Below are 17,331 nucleotides of genomic sequence, written 5' to 3'. Positions count from 1 at the left end.
AGTGTGATGAAGATATTCATTGGTGCCATTCGCAATGCGGTGAGGTATGTTAGATCCTCCCCACAAAGGCTTGATTTTTTTAAGGAATGTGTTGAAAGGGTGAAACTAGAGTGCAAAGGGCTTGTGATTTTGGATGTCCCTACTAGGTGGAATTCCACATTCTTGATGTTGGAACGGGCTTTGAAATTCCAAAAAGCTTTTGATAGAATGGTGGAAGAAGATGCGGGTAATTTTTGGGAATGGCTCCAAGGTGACAAGGGTCAAAAGCCAAAAGAAGGGCCACCTATGAGTGTTGATTGGCAATATGGGGAGCAATTTGTGGATTTCTTGAGACCATTTTATGAAATCACTTTGAAGGTATGTTGTTCTAATTCTCCTACCGTTCATAGTACTTTTGGTGATATACTCTCTATTTATGGTCTCTTGCAAAAACAAAAGAACCCATGTTTGTCTGAGATTGCATCACCCATGCAAGACAAGTTTCTCAAGTATTGGGGTAGCTTTGATAAGTTGAATCACTATCTATTCATTGCTATTGTTCTTGATCCACGTCATAAACTTGAGAAAGTTGTTGACTATTTTGAGATTCTTGATGATGGGGATATGGATGAAAAGGTGGAAGCTAACACAAAGAGTGTGAAGGATCTCTTGTATGACCTTTACAAGGTGTATGAAGAAGAGAGAAGGGAAAGTGGTGTTGGTGAGGTTGGTGGTTCTCAAGTATCAAGTGAGGGGATATCTAGTTCAAGTAAGGGTCTAACGGAGTTAGAAAAGAGATTGAAAGAGAAGGAGCAAAGGAGAATAGCAAAGAAAGCCGAGATCGTAAACAACGATGTGGATAGATATCTTGGAGATCCTATTGAAGGAGATGGTGAAGGCTTTGACTTGTTGAATTGGTGGAGGGTGAATGGAGTTTGTAAATATCCTATATTGGCCCGCATTGCAAAGGATGTTCTAGCTATTCCGGTGTCAACCACAGCTTCAGAATCTTCCTTTAGCACGAGTGGGAGGATTATTGATCCATACCGTAGCTCCCTAAGTCCTAGAAAGGTGGAGGCCTTGATATGTACACAAAATTGGCTTAGGAGTGAAAATGTGTATCTACATCATATGCCTACTATTGAGGAGATGGAGTTGTGTGAAGAAGCGGAAAGAGGTAATAGTTTCTATTTTCTTAGTTAAAGTTTTTTTGGTTAATGAAGTTGTAATATTTATGTTATATATGATTGTATGTATTTCTTTTCTAATGTTGTTCTTTTTATTATTCTCTTATATTAATGTAGAGATGCTTAAGATGCCATGTGGAGCTGCAGTGGGGAGTAGTCGGAGCGGAATGTTACCTCCAAAGTCGAAGACTTCATCTTTCCGAGCTTGAGATCATGCCATTGCTCTCCTTCATATGTTGATGTTGGTTCATTCTTTTTGTGATGTTTAATCTTTTAGTGAACTTACACATTTTTAATTTGTGAGGTTAGTGACTTAGTGTTGATGTAATGATGGACTGTTATAAACTTTGGACTCTATATTTTTTGACCATTTCATATGTTGATGACTTGATGCTAGAACTTGAAGAACTATTAGACTGTATGAATTGAATTATATGGACTATGGAGTATGGAATTATAGATTATTGTCTATTGAAGTACAAAGCATGCATTAGTAAACTTGTAAACACATTGTGATAGATTATTATTACAGGTTTGAAGAAACAAAAACTTCTCGAGTTACAATACCAAAGAAGTATATTTGGTAAAAATCTGTTTACCAAAAAAAAAAAAAAAAAACCCGAAACTGGGCCGAACCGACCCGAACCGTTCGGTTCGGTTTTCGGTGTCAACTTCTGAAAATACAAAAACCGCACCGATTCTAATTTTGGTTCTGTTTTCGGTTTAGGCTCGGAACCGAACCCACCCCTACATATATGAAAGTTTGATGAAAAAATTGAGACAAACAAATACAGTATAGAAAATATGCATTAATTAAATAATTAGTGCGGTGTATATGAAATTTCTCTTCTATCAAAATTGAATAATTCTTGACCTGAATAGAAACAAATGTAGGAATATTTGACGTGGCGATGATATCAATGGCCAAATATAGGAAAGACCATATATAGAAACAAGGGGTCACAGTATTAGGGACAAACATCGAGTTTCCTGCAGAGAATAGAGAAGATGTCGACCCTTGCAGTCCCAGCACAAGTTCCTTCTCCGGCCGAAGACTCCGAGCAGCTCAAAAAAGCCTTCAAAGGTTTCTCCTTTTTATATTAAATATCTGAAATATCGATTTCATTTCCTGTTATACTCATGCTTATTGACCAGATCACCGATCCGGTTGTTAGTGATGAACATGACGTGAATGATCCGATAATGTTTTGTCAATGATCATATCGTCATCGATCATTATGATTTCATGAGAATGTTTCTGTGTGCCCAGTATGATGTGATGTGATGATAATATGTCGTTAATTAGTAGTTTAAACCAGAATGTATCTCGCTTTTTTCTGGTATTATCACATCAACACCTTCATGTTCTGGTTGTTTCGTTTTATCTAAACTTTGAATCTTTGATCAATTTAATTTCTGAAGGATGGGGAACCAATGAGGACTTGATCATATCCATCTTGGGGCATAGAAATGCTGCTCAAAGAAAGGCTATCCGGAAAACTTATGCCGAAACTTATGGAGAAGATCTCCTCAAGGAACTGGACAAAGAACTTACAAGGGACTTTGAGGTTTGTTCTGTTGTGTACATAATTTCTTTTAGCAATTTTCAGACGATTTGACTGCATATTTTACATAAACCATACCAATGAGATAGTTTATTCTGCAAAGACAAGGCAGTACAATAAGCTCGTCATTTTGATCTTCCTTTTCTTCATTATTGGATGAGAACTTACTAGCTTTTGGAAGCTTATTGTTCAGGATTGTTAGAGCTGACATTTGTGTTTCTTAATTTCTCAGAGGATTGTTATGCTTTGGACACTTGATCCTGCTGAGCGCGATGCATTTTTAGCCAATGAGGCAACAAAGAAGTGGACTTCAAGCAATCAGGTTCTTGCGGAAATAGCCTGCTCTAGGTCATCACATGGCCTACTTTTGGCAAGGCAGGAATATCATTCTCGCTACAAGAAGTCCCTTGAAGAGGATGTTGCACATCACACAACTGGGGATTTCCGCAAGGTACATCTTCTGGAATAAATTTCTTTCAGCCTAGAAGTCAAATGGCTTATTTTTCAATTAACAAGACTCCCCTTGAGTTATTTAGGTATGAGTTGAATTGTAGCTTTTGCATTGTTTTGGCAACAGATTACAGTCACGTCTGTCATTTTATGCATTCTTTTCCTACTCTAGGAGGCTGACTTTCACTTTTCAATTCATGAAAATGCCTTCACAAAGTAATGGATTCCTTGACTGGTTGATTATAATAGGCTATAGTCTTCCCACTGACTTGTGACTGAAAATTATCACTGGCATAATGGCTGGTGGCAGCGGAGCATAATTAGCCCAGCTTCAGGCAATAACTAAATTATATTCCTAGAAAAGCATTGCCTGAAGTCAGCCATTGTCCCCTGATATGCTTTTCTTCTACCTGTTTGTTCATGTTACTATGTATATTCGTGCTGCCTAGCTTGCTGGGCAAGTTAATATGAAGTTCTCATATCAGAATTTTAGTTCTCTGAGATTTTAATTTCTTTAAACCAAGTATAGAAATACTGCCTAACTTTGCTCCTTTCAGCTTTTGGTGCCTCTTGTCAGCTCATATAGATATGAGGGAGATGAGGTGAACATGACTCTGGCAAAATCAGAGGCTAAGCTACTCCATGAAAAGATCTCCGACAAAGAATACAATCATAAGGAGATCATCAGGATTTTGGCTACACGTAGCAAAGCGCAGATCAATGCAACTCTCAATCACTACAAGAATGAATTTGGTAATGATATCAATAAGGTATGCAAGTCGGTTCTATAACTATTTTCAGCCAGGTATCATCAGATATCTTTTCCTGCGCCTTATATGGTTCCTACATCAGCTTAGCGAAATGCCTTTGATAGTATATATGAAGGCTTTATATTTCTTCTCCAGAACTTTTAGTAGTGTACTTCATATGATTGAGATCATAATGGTAGCCAATATCATGACCTTTCTTATATTTTAGTGGATTGGATTTGATGAGTGTTCTGTTATGCAGGATTTGAAAGCTGACCCCAAGGACGAGTACCTTGCAATTCTAAGGTCCACAGTCAAGTGTTTGATCCGCCCTGAGAAGTATTTCGAGAAGTCTCTTCGTCTGGCAATCAACAGACTAGGAACGGATGAAGGTGCTCTCACCAGAGTTGTTGCTACAAGGGCTGAGGTTGACCTGAAGATTATAAAGGAGGAGTACCACAAGAGGAATAGTGTCACTCTGGATCAGGCCATTAAGAAAGACACTCGTGGAGATTATGAGTCAATGCTACTGGCCCTGGTTGGACATGAGAATGCTTAAACCTATATGGTCTTTTGAGGACACATTATAGTTGATGTGTTATGTGGTTTCTTATGTTTTGAGGTTATGCCTCTTTGAGTAAAACTATCTGCGGCAATATGACATTACAGATTCATATTTGAAATAAATAGTTTCCTCAAGTAAACTTGAAGTTGTTAAATTTAAGGGAGTCTTTGGTTAGCCATCTATCTATCGAGTGTTATCGGAAAGTCAAGAGGAATATTGCAACTCATTCGCAATTTTCCTGATATTAGAAGAATATCTTGTTTTCAGTCCTTCACTGCATCTTTCTTGCAGCTCACAAGACTTGTTTTTTGAGTGACTTTTAACCATCACTGCATTGATGCTGAAGATCCTTGCTACTCTTGTTATAACTTTTCTAGGTGAATTTGGAGTCTTTCCTTTTCTTGGAAATCCTTGGGTTATATCACATTCTCACGACAGAATAGAAAAGGAAACTATATAATAACACATAAGAGCTGATGCCTATATATAAACTATCTCAACTTCAACAAAACAAATCCAGGCATCACATTTATACAACATCTACTCAGATATCCACAATTCTAATAGTGGAATATCATACATCAAAAGTTGTGATCAAGATTAAGACACAAAACAACAGAATGATGTATTACATCATAAGTAACTGGAAGCAAAACTCTGTTTTAACTGCTTCAGACTTCTTAATGCCTTCCAGAAAGCCAAAAATTGCACCCTTCACCTGGTGATAATAAGACATGTAAACCAACATATCTCATATCTTAGCTAAAGAGCCGAAGACAGAGGAGTTATTAGTAATAAACATAGAGAACAACAACACTTCTTTCGCTAAAACACATCACTTCTTCAGGAGGTCCTTTGTGAAAATCCTCTTGCAGTATGGGCTGTGGCGCAAGATTGTATGAGGCTTGACAGCTTCAACCAGTGCAGCGTGAAGAGGGCCCTGGAAACGAAGCAAAAGTTTTAGGACATATGAGAAAGAGTTCATTTATAAATCACTTGGAGAGATGTTAGTTGCTAAACCTTGGTAACTGAAAGAGCAGATTGAATGACATAGTTAGCATAAGGGTCTTGCAACAGCTGTTCAAAGTGAGAAACTGAGAGCAATTCCTGGATGACTTTTGCTCGGCTCTCTTCATAGTGCTTGAGGCATTTTTCAACAACATGACTACTGCATTTCTGCATGGAGAGGAGTACAAAGTGCCCCTTCAACTGAGAGATCAATCGGGCCATGACAGATGGGATCTTCAGCTCTATGACATACTGAACTACATAGTTTCTGTGGCAAATGGAACAAAATAAAACCATACTTCAGTGAGAGAACCATTGAATAAAACAATCATGAATTAGAAAATTAGAACAGGCATGTGTAGGATTATTTTATAAGAGGCATATCCAGGACACTATCATGTCACAATAAGGAAAGAATAGAAGCAGCAGAGTGATTCGGGTTCTTACAAACTTTTAGAATCATGTCTCACAGTAAGCATGAAATATCAATTTATAAGTGATCAGCCTTGTGTGCAATTATGTTTGCTTTTGAACCAAAGAAATTGCTGGTAACCAAAACTTTAACTTCCTCAAGAAACAGATTAAAATACCTATGCAACCAATTTGGATTATCATATCATATTAGGGGTTTATGGTCAGCAAACTAAAGACTAGACAGTTTAAAGAAAAATCCAGATCATTACCCATACGGATCTTGGGAAAGGAGAAGCCCATTCCTGGAAACTTCAGTGACCAGCTTATCTCGATGTCTCCCACTGGCATGTGCAATGCATTTTTGTAGCACACAGCATCCATGACGCTGAGTTGCAATCTCAACACAGAATCTTGCAGCAGCATCAAATATAAACTGCAAGATATGATTAACAAACAAATGGATGTTACGTTCCAATTCTTTTACACAAATCAAGTGGGTAGCAGAAAGTGCTCGATCAACATTAAACACTGTTTGGACTTGAGTAATTTTGTCTTGGTTAAGTTCATGCTTGTTTATAATTGATCTGAACCCCAGGCATAAACTCACCTCCTGATAAACTTTTCCACTTTCCGAATCTAAAACAAACACAACAGAGATAATCTATTTGAATTGATCAAGCATTTTTTATACTTGTTTCCTTTCCATGCAATGTCTAGGGTTTTTATGTGTCAGTCAAGCTCTGTTCTGTGCTAAGCCCAAAAACTCTTCTATGTATGCAGGCCTAAAAAGTACATCTACCAAAATCAGTTAATTCATAAGGAACTATATATGACAAATCATGCACATTTAGTCTACCAACAAGAGATAAATTAGTTGAAGTGATCGAGAACATCTAGGGACTAACAGAGGGCTAAATGAATTCGAAGGAAAGATAAAAACTAAAATTGTTCAACAATTAGACATGATAATCTGTGTAATGATACCTGATAATCAAGTACTTGTGATTTAGTCTATAGATTGTTAAGCAGGGTTCATAGTTGGACCGAAACCTTCCCCCAAAAGTTAAACAATCATCAGACTAAGTTTCGACTATCTAAATAGTTGTGGGGTGAGGAGAATGAAAAGCTTTGATCAGGAAAGAGCTACTGAGATAGTTTATTAAATAGATTGGGTTTCTTCCAAGTAAATGATCAAAGATAGGTGAGAGCGCAAGGTTGACAAATAACATAACTAGAATAGCTGTCTCAAATTGCCAGGGGACTGAGATCAAAACCACCAATTATTTGGTTTAGCATTTTCATTGTTATTTTAGGCATGCCAAGCTTTGAAGGAATATTATCATAATCTCATCAGATGTTACAGCTTGAGTATGCATTGACATTACTGGTGGAATTTGCATTAGACAACATCATTAGCATTTGGAAAACATGCCAAGCTTGAGATTAACTTTGCACAGCACATACACTGCCTAGAGCAAATAAATGACTTGACAGACTAGCATTTGCAAATTAATCATCCTCAAGAGAATTACTGTTGATTAGAATCTACCTCAGAAAACACACTCAAGGTTAGTAACCACATATTATATAATTATCACAGAAGCTATTCAACCTTAACTTTGATATTTGAAAAACATACCCTGTTCTCTTCAGTGCTGAAGCAGTCCAAGCAACGCTGTACCACATGATTGCCATTTGGATCCTTAATAAGATCAAGAAAACCACATTCAAGGGATGATATGATCAAAGAGACCTGTTTCCCATTTTCCACAGTCTCGATCAACTTCTGCACCACACGAGTGCTGAAACCACAACACCAATCATATTCAGGAACAAGGAAGCAGTAATAAGATATATTACAGATGAATAAGTAGAGTACAAAGTGTATACCCATGTGTGTCCAAGGAAACTCTCACAAGCTGTCCCGGTTCTTTGGTCACCTTAAGTACAAATTGCATTCTTTGCTGTTCATTACACATGTCCAAGAACTTCTGCATTAGGTAATTGCCAAACGGGTCTGTCATAAGTTCAAGAACATGATTGATTATCCTATCAAATATTAGTTGCACATCTTGAAGGGTTCCCTCATCGAGCATTCTCTGTAAGAACCGGCAACCATGCTGATCCTTTGCTAGGAAGTATATGTATCCCTGGACCTCAGTCAATGAACCCAAAGTAAGCAGTGACTTCATTGAGTCATTACTGCTCTGACTACAGTCATTTCCACTACTTCCTCCATTATATGAATCCAAATCTAGTCTAGAGCTTTTCTCTCCTTCTGTCCTGATTGGCATCTTAGTGCAAGAGTTCTTCTTGTTAGCCTTTGCAGACTTGCTACCCTTAGTGACACCATGGTTCAGATGTTTTCCTTGTACAGCAAGACTATCCTCACCTCTAAAACCCTCTAAGTGCCCTGCACATTTCCTAGTCGGATTTCCTCTAGTCCTTTGTTTTATCACTGGATGATTATGTGCACCATTGTCCACACACAGCTGAGCAACTGAGGGGAACTGAGGAGAGCTCATCGGATACATAAGACCCTTTCCGGCACTAGAATCTGTTCCACATAGCTGTGAATAAACAAATTCATCATCAAGGTAAGGCCTGGCAACATATGGGTTCTCTAGAACATTTCTGTAATACCAATCATCTCTCAGTTCCTTTCTTTGCTCTACCATGTAACCCATTTGGTTCTTAGCACCACTAGGACCACAACACAAAGCACTAGGCTGCTGCATATGATTTAGAACAGCCCCCATTGAATCACCAACAACATATTCTGGCCCCAACCCAAGAAACTCAGGCTCCACATAACCATTAAAACCACCTCTAACACCAAAATGAGAGGACCGAAAAGCTTCAACATCAGACATATTGTTCCTAGAAGTTTCAAACAAGCCATAGTTCTCAACATTCCAAGGAATATTACCCCCTAAGAAACCACCACCAAGCCCAAACCCATCTGGGTCTCTCTCAAACCCCCTCCTTTTAGCACCACCCTCATGTCCATCCCCCATATTCATCCTGTAAAAACTCTCAGCCAACCCCAGATCATCCCCCAAAATCTCATTATAATGAGACTCATGGTGTGGTGGTGCTGGCTTGGAGTCCAACCACAACCCTCCTCCATTCATGTAATGCTTAAGAGGTGTTTGATACTTTGCCTCCTCAAATGGGGTTGGAGAATAAGGAGAGCTATCCTCAGAGGAATAAAACCCATTTGAGAAGGAACTCGAAGGAGAAAACTCAGATTGCAGAGAAGCTCTGCTAATAGGTGAACCACTCACATGGTGATGGTTAGACTGAAGCAGAAGCTGAAAAAGATTGGAATCACAATAAGGTGGAGGGATTCTTGGGTTGTTGTTGTTATCATTCTTCATGTTCATCAAAACCCTCTGGTCTTGCTCAGCTATTCTCAACATCACAACACACCACCACAACAACAACACAAAACACACAACAACGTGACACAGTAGTATACAAAACAATCAACTACGTGGCCCAAAAAAAACAGAGAAACAAAGATCACATATTTATGGCAACCCAGATTCGGAATCCGAAAACCCACGTCAGGAAAACGATTCCACAACGATGGGTACTAGTATCAACCCCAAAAACACAAAAACCAAAGCACTGGTTTTTAAGGTGATTTTCAATGCACACACACTATCTATCAGTGTTTTGGCGATGGGGTTTTTGTGAAACGAAAGGAAAAGGAATCAAAACAGGGTTTTGAGGGCGTCTGAGAGTCAGTACAATGCTCTCTGTCACCGCTCACACACCATTAAAATGAAGAGTCGCCACTACTGCACAGAACAAAAGCAGAGAGAGAGAGAGAGAGAGGGTATGACTTGGCCTATTTGGTACCAATTTTTTTTATTTTACTTTTGGAATTTTGTAATGGTAAATTTCCCATAATTATATTAGTAAAAAAAAGTTTAGGCACTGAGGTTTAGAACTTTTTAGTTACGAGAGTATCTACTTCGTAAACAGAGATAACTAACCAGCTTGATTTTCTCTTCTCGCCTTGAATAACTCGGGTTGGTTATTTTACTATTTACTATTTACCTTTCTGACCCGTGGACTACATACTTTTCTTTGTTGATAAGTCTTTTACCGGAATTAGACAGATGTAAGTTTTGGGTTCAGACCCGTTGGATTGAAGCTATTATTAGCAAAGTGATATAGCTTCTTCTGGGCGCTAACTAAAAAGAGGATCAAGAAGAAATTGATTTTTCCTTTTCTCAGAAGTCTCGAGGAAAAATACCATTTTGTGGGTGGGGCCCGCTTTTGAAAATGAAGGCTTCTGATTGGGCTGAAGAATTTTTTTTTGGCTTCTAGCCCAACAATTTCTGTGCCCTGGCCATTGGTAAGTAAGATAGAATGGAAGGTTGTCTCAAATGAAAAGGTTCAAGAACTTGGGGAAATTGGAATTTTGGCTATGATCAATTTAGGAGAGGCTATATTGATGGGGACTATAACTTATTAGCGATTTCGTAAGTAGAGTGATCCGATATAGTTGGCTTCACATATGAAAAAATTGTTCGTTCTAATACCATGTAACTTTTGGGTTTGCTTTTAACCCAATTAACCAATTCGATTCATGTTTTTTTTTTGTTACCTTTATGTTCCTCTTTAGCTAATTTTCGCTCTTTCTTTTACTGTTTTATGTCATTATCCGCCGATTTCCTCATTGTGTTATATTTAAAATATTAGATATTGGCTCTGTGTTTTGCTTTGAATTGATAGATGAGACTACACTAGTTAACAAAGGTAATTCTTGGAGCGAAATGACTAAACTAAAACCACAAACCTAGCTAGCTACAAAAGTAAATAGACTGAGAAAGTATTTAATCCGAAATTAATCTGTAATGTATGGTGAAATCCGGAAATTTTTTTATATGCCTAATCCTGAAGTGCCAATTTATATATAGTGAGGTTGCAACTTGCAAGTAGCTGATATATTCTTCTCCTTCTGAATTGGTCAGTCTTCAACAAGAACATTATCAGCAGCAGAGACTTAGCCTACCTTCCACTCTTGTTTTATGCCTACAAGTAGGTCATATCACTCCTCCAGCCACAGTTTTCCACATAATGTCTTTTCCCTACCATTGAGCTTGACCCAACTCTGAGCATTTAGTTTTTTATGCCATTAGAGCTTTGAGATTTTTACCCAGTTCTAATTTCAACTGCAGAAGAACTTCTCTAAGGTAAATTTTATCATTGCATTTTGGGTAAAGAACTTGGGTTTGTCTCCATTTTTCTGCTCTGCCCTAGCATGGAATTAAGGCAACAAAAGAGTCAACCAGTCTGAGCTCTGACATTGCTTCTGTGACTATGTCCCCTATATAGCAGCCTATATAGCAGATTGGCAGCCTCTACAGCTCTGTTTTTCTCTGTTGGTTGTACAAATTCTTCAACTCTTTTGCATCAAGTAAATCCAAAACATTTTGAATCTCAAAGAAAGATTCTAGAGCATTCTTGGTGATGCTTGGTTGTCACAATTACTTCCTCTAACCCTTCTGTAAAAATGGATGTTATATGGTTGTAGAGCATGGCCTATGGCATTGGTGCTCTATACTCTCTTGTGCAATCTACCCGTCAACCAGTTATACTGTTTTACCTCCCATCAAACGGTTATACTCAGTTATACTCTTTTACCTCCCATCAAACGGTTATACTCTTTTACCCGTCAACCAGATCCAACGGTTGATTGTTTAAGAGCAAAAATGCTCTTGAGCACTACAGAATTGTCTCTAAGGAGAGGGAGACTGTCCTTTAAGGATTGGAATGTGAAACACAAACAAATGGTGCAAATGATCAAGGGCTGAACAAATGATAGTTTAAATTAAACCCAGGGAAACAGCCCAAGCACTTCATCAAGACAAGCACTGACAGAACACATAAATATGGACATACACAACCCAATTAGCAGAGATAGTCCATAGCTATGAGCAGACCCCATTATACCCTAAAACATGACTCCAAGAAAAACCCGCAATAAAAAGGTCAAATTATATAATAACAATCCTCCACCACTAGAAGAGAAGAAGAACAAAACCAGACACCATGTGATAAAAATAACCAAGTTAGACCGCCTAGCAAGTTATACCAAAGCAATGCTGCTCTCGCCGCCAGGGGGTTTGCGTACGCCACCCAAATATTCTCGAGCCTCTGCCTTCCCGTCGGCAAAGATGTTGCTACCACTCATCTCCCGCAATTTTGCCACACTCAGTGGTTTCTCAGCAGAGGACGGAGGAACATCGCCCTTGAATATGTCATTTCCTGACAGCTCGGAAAATTTCTTGTCATAAATCTTCTTCGCCGTCTTGGACATAGGGTCCTCACCTGGTATAACATTGTTCTGACCTCCAGCAGCCTACATACAGAAACCAAATTAAGAATCAGTTAGATGCTTCCAAAAATGACATAAGAACACAGAAATTTGTAATGATATGCATTATGTGCAAGCAGTCATACAATACACTCACCTTAGACACCTTAACAGGTTCATGTACTGGTGAAGTAGGTTCCCCTATTTGAATGCTTCCTTTCAAAGCCAGCGCTCGTGGAGCAGTAGTTTCCCTAGGTAAAATTTCAGGAGGGGGTGCAAATATGTCATGCCCACTGAGCTCCTTAAATTTAGAGTCTGAAAGCTGCTTCTTCAGCCTTGCCTCTGCCTCTGCCTCAGTTTCCAAGGTTCCACTCAGCTCGCGCAGCTTTGCAACTTCAGCAATTGTAGTAGGCTTTTTGGGAGCAACACCCTCTTCCTCACCAAATGAGATATGACTGATTCCAACAACCGCTTGCTGGCATTTCATACCATCAAAAGACAAAGTCACATAGGGGTTTTTGTGCCATAATTACATGCCATACTCTAAGATCTCTGTACTTTCATTTATTCGTATATGACCTAAGATTTAGTAAAGAATCTTAAATGTAGCACATATTGATTGGTACCTGGTACAGTCGGATTCCGCTTTTGCTATTTGGGGTAGGATTAGCACTACGAGGTTCTGATGCTTCATCATCCGCTCCCCCAGTAAAAATGCCACTCCCAGTCATCTCCTTCATCTTGTACCCCGAACAAGGTTTTCTGGACATTGCAAAGTGAACACTATTAGAAATCTCTGATAATTTTATTCTGGATACTGATTAAACTTGTCAACAAACCAATTCCACAAAAGACTTCTGCTTTGAAACAAAATGTGTTTAAAAATGTCAAAGACCCAATTCTTCATCTTATAACTGCTAATTTAAAATGTAAACACATTTATTAAAGGTATAAAACATTAACACACAAATCTAATCAGATTTGGAAAATCAATAATAGTGATGTGGAAAATCTTAACGGAATCAAAATAATAAAAATCCATCAACTGACAAATACCCAATTCTTCAACGGTTAAAACATACAATTATGACAAATTACCCAATTTACAAAGCATAATTTGAAAACTCACTGATTCATTAACAAATTAAAATTCCTCGGTAAAAAAAAAACATCACGGATTAATAAGGCCAAATAAGTAGATCGATCACAGATCATTGAACAAAAAAAAAAAAATCAATCTTCAAGTTCCAATCACATATTTTTCAAAACAAAAGAACACTATCCAACAAGGAAATGCAAAGATTGAACAAGAGAGAAATTAATTTTTATTTCCAAAAGGAAAAAAAAAATTGTGGTCCAAAAGAAGAAAATTTTGTCAAATCAATAGCAGGTCCACTTATAAGTCTACTGATAATCCTAAAAAGCAAAATGTGATGAACAAGATAAAAGAAGCCGAAGCAGAAGAAGCAGATCTGACCGTTTGTTTAAGCTCTCGACCTCCTCATCCGTCACCTGACCTCCAAACACCACTTTTTTGATCCCATCCGACGGCTAACACCAACCAAACATTAAATCAATCAAACCAATCATCATCAAAAAACCAAAAACCCTAACTCTCCAATCAAAACCTCCCCCCAATTTAAATACCTGGTGAGGCCGAGAAGCGGAGGAGGAGAGCGCCGGAGAGTCGGCAATCGGAGTTTCGGACCAGGTGAGCAGATCCGAGGTGGATGTGTGGGGCTTCCTCACCGGAGTGCTCATTTTAGGGCCGGGTCAGAAAGGTCTTCACCACCACCAATAATGCGCCGGAGTTTTGAGTGAAATGACGGGACTGACCTCGGGCTCCGGGGGCGTGGGTGGTGTGTAATGGTGGGTTTTGTGGGTATTTTAAAGCCTCCTCTTAAGGGGAAAGGGTGGAGTTGAAGGGAGGACAATAGTAGAGAAACTTGGAGTAGAGAGTAGAGTTGAGCTAAGTTTCTTTTTCTCTCCTTTGGAGTTTTAAAACAAAAGGAAGAAGATTGGAGAAACGGGTCGGGGTCGGGGTCGGGGTCGGGTTCGGGTTCGGGTTTTATACAGAAGAAGGAAAAAAAAAAAGGACCCTGTTGGAGATTTTTGAATCTTGTACCGCGTACGAGATAGGCTGGGCATGTGAGAACGGAGGTACAGCCACGTGGAGGGTGGATTTACGGAAATGGGCCTGTGGTGTTGACTGTTTGACTTGGGTGGGAGGGTTTACGTGTGGTCCGGGCATTCGGTGGGGTGTGGGGGAGAGAGTTTAGGGGCGGTTTAAAATTTAAAATTATGGAAGATTTATTGCGCGTGGGTTTAGCGACGATTTTAAGGAGATAATGTTTTTTCCAACGGTCTTTCGATCATTTCAAATTTTTTTGTTTTTTTTTTTTGTTGTTTTCATGTGAGAGGATAATTGAAGAGAGGCTTTAAATTTTTTTTTTTTAAATAGAAGTTGAATTCATTAGATCAACCGCCGAAAATTAGAGTCTACAAAAATTTACATAAGAAATTCGGCAAGAAAATCCAAACTACCTATCTAGAGATAAGGGAAACCATTAAGGATCTCTAGGACGCTCACAATTAAGCAAGCTGCAAGCGTATACAAGAATGAACAAACCTCACATTCTACGGAAAGAAAATCATTCAACTAGCCCTCACTTGTCAATCACGCAATTGTGGTACTAGTAAGATACTAGAAACGTCATAAAAGACTCATAAAAGCTCGTTCAAACTTACACAGGCTTATAACCCTAACAAAGAAAATTTTAAAAAATAGCCAGCTTCTTCCCTTTCGAGTTGGAACTTGTACCAATAGCAGAATCAACCAAACTGCTCTTCTTGGATGTCTTCTTCTTGTCACATGCCTCAGCAAGCTTAGCAGCCTTCTTCTTGTCACCATATGGCAGCTTATTCTTACTGCCAGCAGGTTTGTCCGGTTTCCGCTTTCCATGGCCAGAGCTGGCCTCTTCCTGCACCACTGATACCAAACCAAGACACTCAGGTTTCAAGTTTAGGTTCCGCTTACCCACTGCCAAGCTCAACTTCAATTTCTTTGGGGATACAGTCACTCCATCCTCCAACCGATTCAGACGCTTACCTGTAATTCTTTCCGACATCATTGCCGTCTCCTACAGTTCACATACCACTACTTGACGTTGAGGCGTGGGCAGCAAAAAGCTCAGAAGATGCTCCGGCATCTGGCTAGGAATGGGGGTCTGAAACACTAGGGTTTGGCCATTGACCGAAACCCTAGCCATCATAGCAGTATTGACTCCATCATTAGTGCCGGAGCGCGAGACTGTGAACCTTGCATTCAATTGTAGCCCTCCAGTCTGAGGTGCAAGTACCACAGGCTATGATCCGAACACAGTACGCTCAACCTCCACGTCATCCTCATCCAATGTCGGGCCAGAACACGGCAAACCAATGTGAGTCACCAAACCATAGTTGGAACAGCAACCAAACAACTTGTCGTACCTAAATTTGCACAGAAACCCAACCTCATCCTCCACCCAATACCTGCGCTTAAACAGCAAAGGTCGACTCAAGGGGATCTCGACCAATATTATGAGCTTTTCGGCTTGCTTACCAGGTTTATCAATCTCCTGAATGTCACCAAGGGTGTACCTGATCATAGTCATGACTCGTTCAGAGCGAAAAGCAGGAGGGATCCCTTACAGGGTGATCTAGTAGAACACCGTGATGAGGGGGACTTTCTCCACCGGCATAATACCATCATAGTAGGCTAGAGCCACTAGGGAGAGGTTGTATCCCCACGGTGCACCTCGCCAGATCCAGATTCGATCTGCAAGGTCTGACAGCGTGAGCAGAAACCACTAGCCCTCAGCCTTCTCCACGTGCAGAGACCCATTGATCCGCCAGGCATTGCAAAACATCCCCATAAAGGATCTGCCCTTGTATTCTCCGGCCGTGAGGAGCTTCCCCACCAAGAAAACATCAGATTGCCTCAACCCTTGCCCTTGTATTGGTCGCAGATCGACCTATCTCTTCCCTTTGGCGATGGCAAGAGAGGAGGCTAGCCTAGCAGCCATAGCATCAACAGAACTCATGGCTGTGTTGAAGAAAGCAAAGAAACCCCAACCCTAACCCTAGTTTGAGAGAGAAGGGATGACGGCTTCTAATTTGTTTAAGAGGGGATTTATTTGTTCATTAGCTTAAAACAAAATTATGATTTTGATTTTGGTTTTGGTTTTGGTTTTGGTTTTGGTTTTGGTTTTGGTTTTGGTTTTGGTTTTGGTTTTGGTTTACACCAATAAAGAATTCATTGAGTGGTTTTCAATATTAAGAAAATATATATTAATTATAGAATTTAACATGCTATATATACCCCTCCATACAAGCTGTGAGTTGTATCGATGCCACATATTTTTGGACGTACATGACTTTTTTTATATTAAAATTATATGTATTAAACATTAAAATACATGTCTACACTATCTTCTTGATGCAAAATTAACATCGAATTTATGGTGACAGAACGGGTCAATTTTATGATTAGGACATATGCGGTGGAGAGTCAGAGAATTATTTCATGAGTGTGTCGAAATTTGATTTGGAAGGAGCTGCATGCAGGTTGGTGGAGTGCTTCGTTGTAATTGGGTACCGGTCTTCCAAATTCAACTTCTCTATCTTTTCTTTCTTCCTAGAACTTGTGTTTGACACCATCTTGGGTGGTGTAAACTAGTGGCAATGGTCGAGTAGGGCTTGAAAAACTCAATTATTTTTTGTTTGGTAATACCTTATAATCTCCGAAATTGATTGCACTGACAAAAACGAATGACTAGCTATCATATAGGAGTATATGGAACTAGCCTAAAATGGAGAAATTATTTAGTCTCTCTTTTTATTTTTGTATATGTTACGATCACTTGGTGATCACGTGACATGTTGGAAACTAGAAGGCTCTAGTATGTAGGCTTCTGCATCTCATATTAGTAAACATCCTCGTGATAGATCAAGCTCTTAAATATGCACATAGAAAAGTCAAAAGGCTTGCCGAGAAAAGCTACAAGCCTGCGACTTTGTTGCATAAGATGGTATCAAAGAC

At 39.3% G+C, this 17,331-nt stretch overlaps 3 protein-coding genes across 3 annotated transcripts; 1 reads left to right on the top strand and 2 right to left on the bottom strand.

Moving 5' to 3' along the window:
• The first annotated feature begins 2,115 nt into the window (after positions 1-2,115).
• LOC133743787 (annexin Gh1-like) lies at positions 2,116-4,643 on the top strand. The gene is made up of 5 exons (XM_062171821.1): positions 2,116-2,250; positions 2,589-2,734; positions 2,964-3,182; positions 3,739-3,951; positions 4,193-4,643. The coding sequence occupies exons 1-5, from the start codon at positions 2,175-2,177 to the stop codon at positions 4,487-4,489; spliced, it is 951 nt and encodes a 316-aa protein (XP_062027805.1). The 5' UTR covers positions 2,116-2,174; the 3' UTR covers positions 4,490-4,643.
• Positions 4,644-4,952: 309 nt separating this feature from the next.
• Positions 4,953-9,766, bottom strand: LOC133742222 (putative pumilio homolog 7, chloroplastic). Its single transcript, XM_062169901.1, has 5 exons — positions 7,808-9,766; positions 7,557-7,719; positions 6,187-6,350; positions 5,516-5,771; positions 4,953-5,435 (listed from the first exon to the last, which is right to left on the bottom strand). The coding sequence occupies exons 1-5, from the start codon at positions 9,337-9,339 to the stop codon at positions 5,331-5,333; spliced, it is 2,220 nt and encodes a 739-aa protein (XP_062025885.1). The 5' UTR covers positions 9,340-9,766; the 3' UTR covers positions 4,953-5,330.
• A 1,979-nt stretch (positions 9,767-11,745) lies between these two features.
• LOC133745896 (uncharacterized) lies at positions 11,746-14,235 on the bottom strand. The gene is made up of 5 exons (XM_062174057.1): positions 13,899-14,235; positions 13,729-13,802; positions 12,878-13,013; positions 12,409-12,726; positions 11,746-12,296 (listed from the first exon to the last, which is right to left on the bottom strand). Exons 1-5 carry the CDS (start codon positions 14,010-14,012, stop codon positions 12,024-12,026), a joined length of 915 nt encoding a protein of 304 aa, XP_062030041.1. The 5' UTR covers positions 14,013-14,235; the 3' UTR covers positions 11,746-12,023.
• Positions 14,236-17,331: the final 3,096 nt, after the last annotated feature.

Source organism: Rosa rugosa, chromosome 4 (assembly GCF_958449725.1).
Source record: "Rosa rugosa chromosome 4, drRosRugo1.1, whole genome shotgun sequence".
NCBI classification, from domain to species: Eukaryota; Viridiplantae; Streptophyta; class Magnoliopsida; order Rosales; family Rosaceae; genus Rosa; species Rosa rugosa.
The sequence above is the reverse complement of the archived record's forward strand: the minus strand, read 5'-3'. Positions and strand labels throughout refer to the sequence as shown.

What these genes read in the sequence shown, in the direction of transcription:
- LOC133742222 (XM_062169901.1), bottom strand. Translation starts at nt 9,339, where the DNA reads ATGTTGAGAATAGCTGAGCAAGACCAGAGGGTTTTGATGAACATGAAG. An exon ending in CTTTCCCAAGATCCGTATGG is followed by an intron (nt 5,772 to 6,186) that starts GTAATGATCTGG and finishes CATTTGCCACAG; the next exon opens with AAACTATGTAGTTCAGTATG. An exon ending in CTGCTCTTTCAGTTACCAAG is followed by an intron (nt 5,436 to 5,515) that starts GTTTAGCAACTA and finishes CTTCGTTTCCAG; the next exon opens with GGCCCTCTTCACGCTGCACT.
- LOC133743787 (XM_062171821.1), top strand. Translation starts at nt 2,175, where the DNA reads ATGTCGACCCTTGCAGTCCCAGCACAAGTTCCTTCTCCGGCCGAAGAC. An exon ending in GCTCAAAAAAGCCTTCAAAG is followed by an intron (nt 2,251 to 2,588) that starts GTTTCTCCTTTT and finishes TAATTTCTGAAG; the next exon opens with GATGGGGAACCAATGAGGAC. An exon ending in AACTTACAAGGGACTTTGAG is followed by an intron (nt 2,735 to 2,963) that starts GTTTGTTCTGTT and finishes TTAATTTCTCAG; the next exon opens with AGGATTGTTATGCTTTGGAC.
- LOC133745896 (XM_062174057.1), bottom strand. Translation starts at nt 14,012, where the DNA reads ATGAGCACTCCGGTGAGGAAGCCCCACACATCCACCTCGGATCTGCTC. An exon ending in CCGCTTCTCGGCCTCACCAG is followed by an intron (nt 13,803 to 13,898) that starts GTATTTAAATTG and finishes GGTTGGTGTTAG; the next exon opens with CCGTCGGATGGGATCAAAAA. An exon ending in AACCTGTTAAGGTGTCTAAG is followed by an intron (nt 12,297 to 12,408) that starts GTGAGTGTATTG and finishes TTCTGTATGTAG; the next exon opens with GCTGCTGGAGGTCAGAACAA.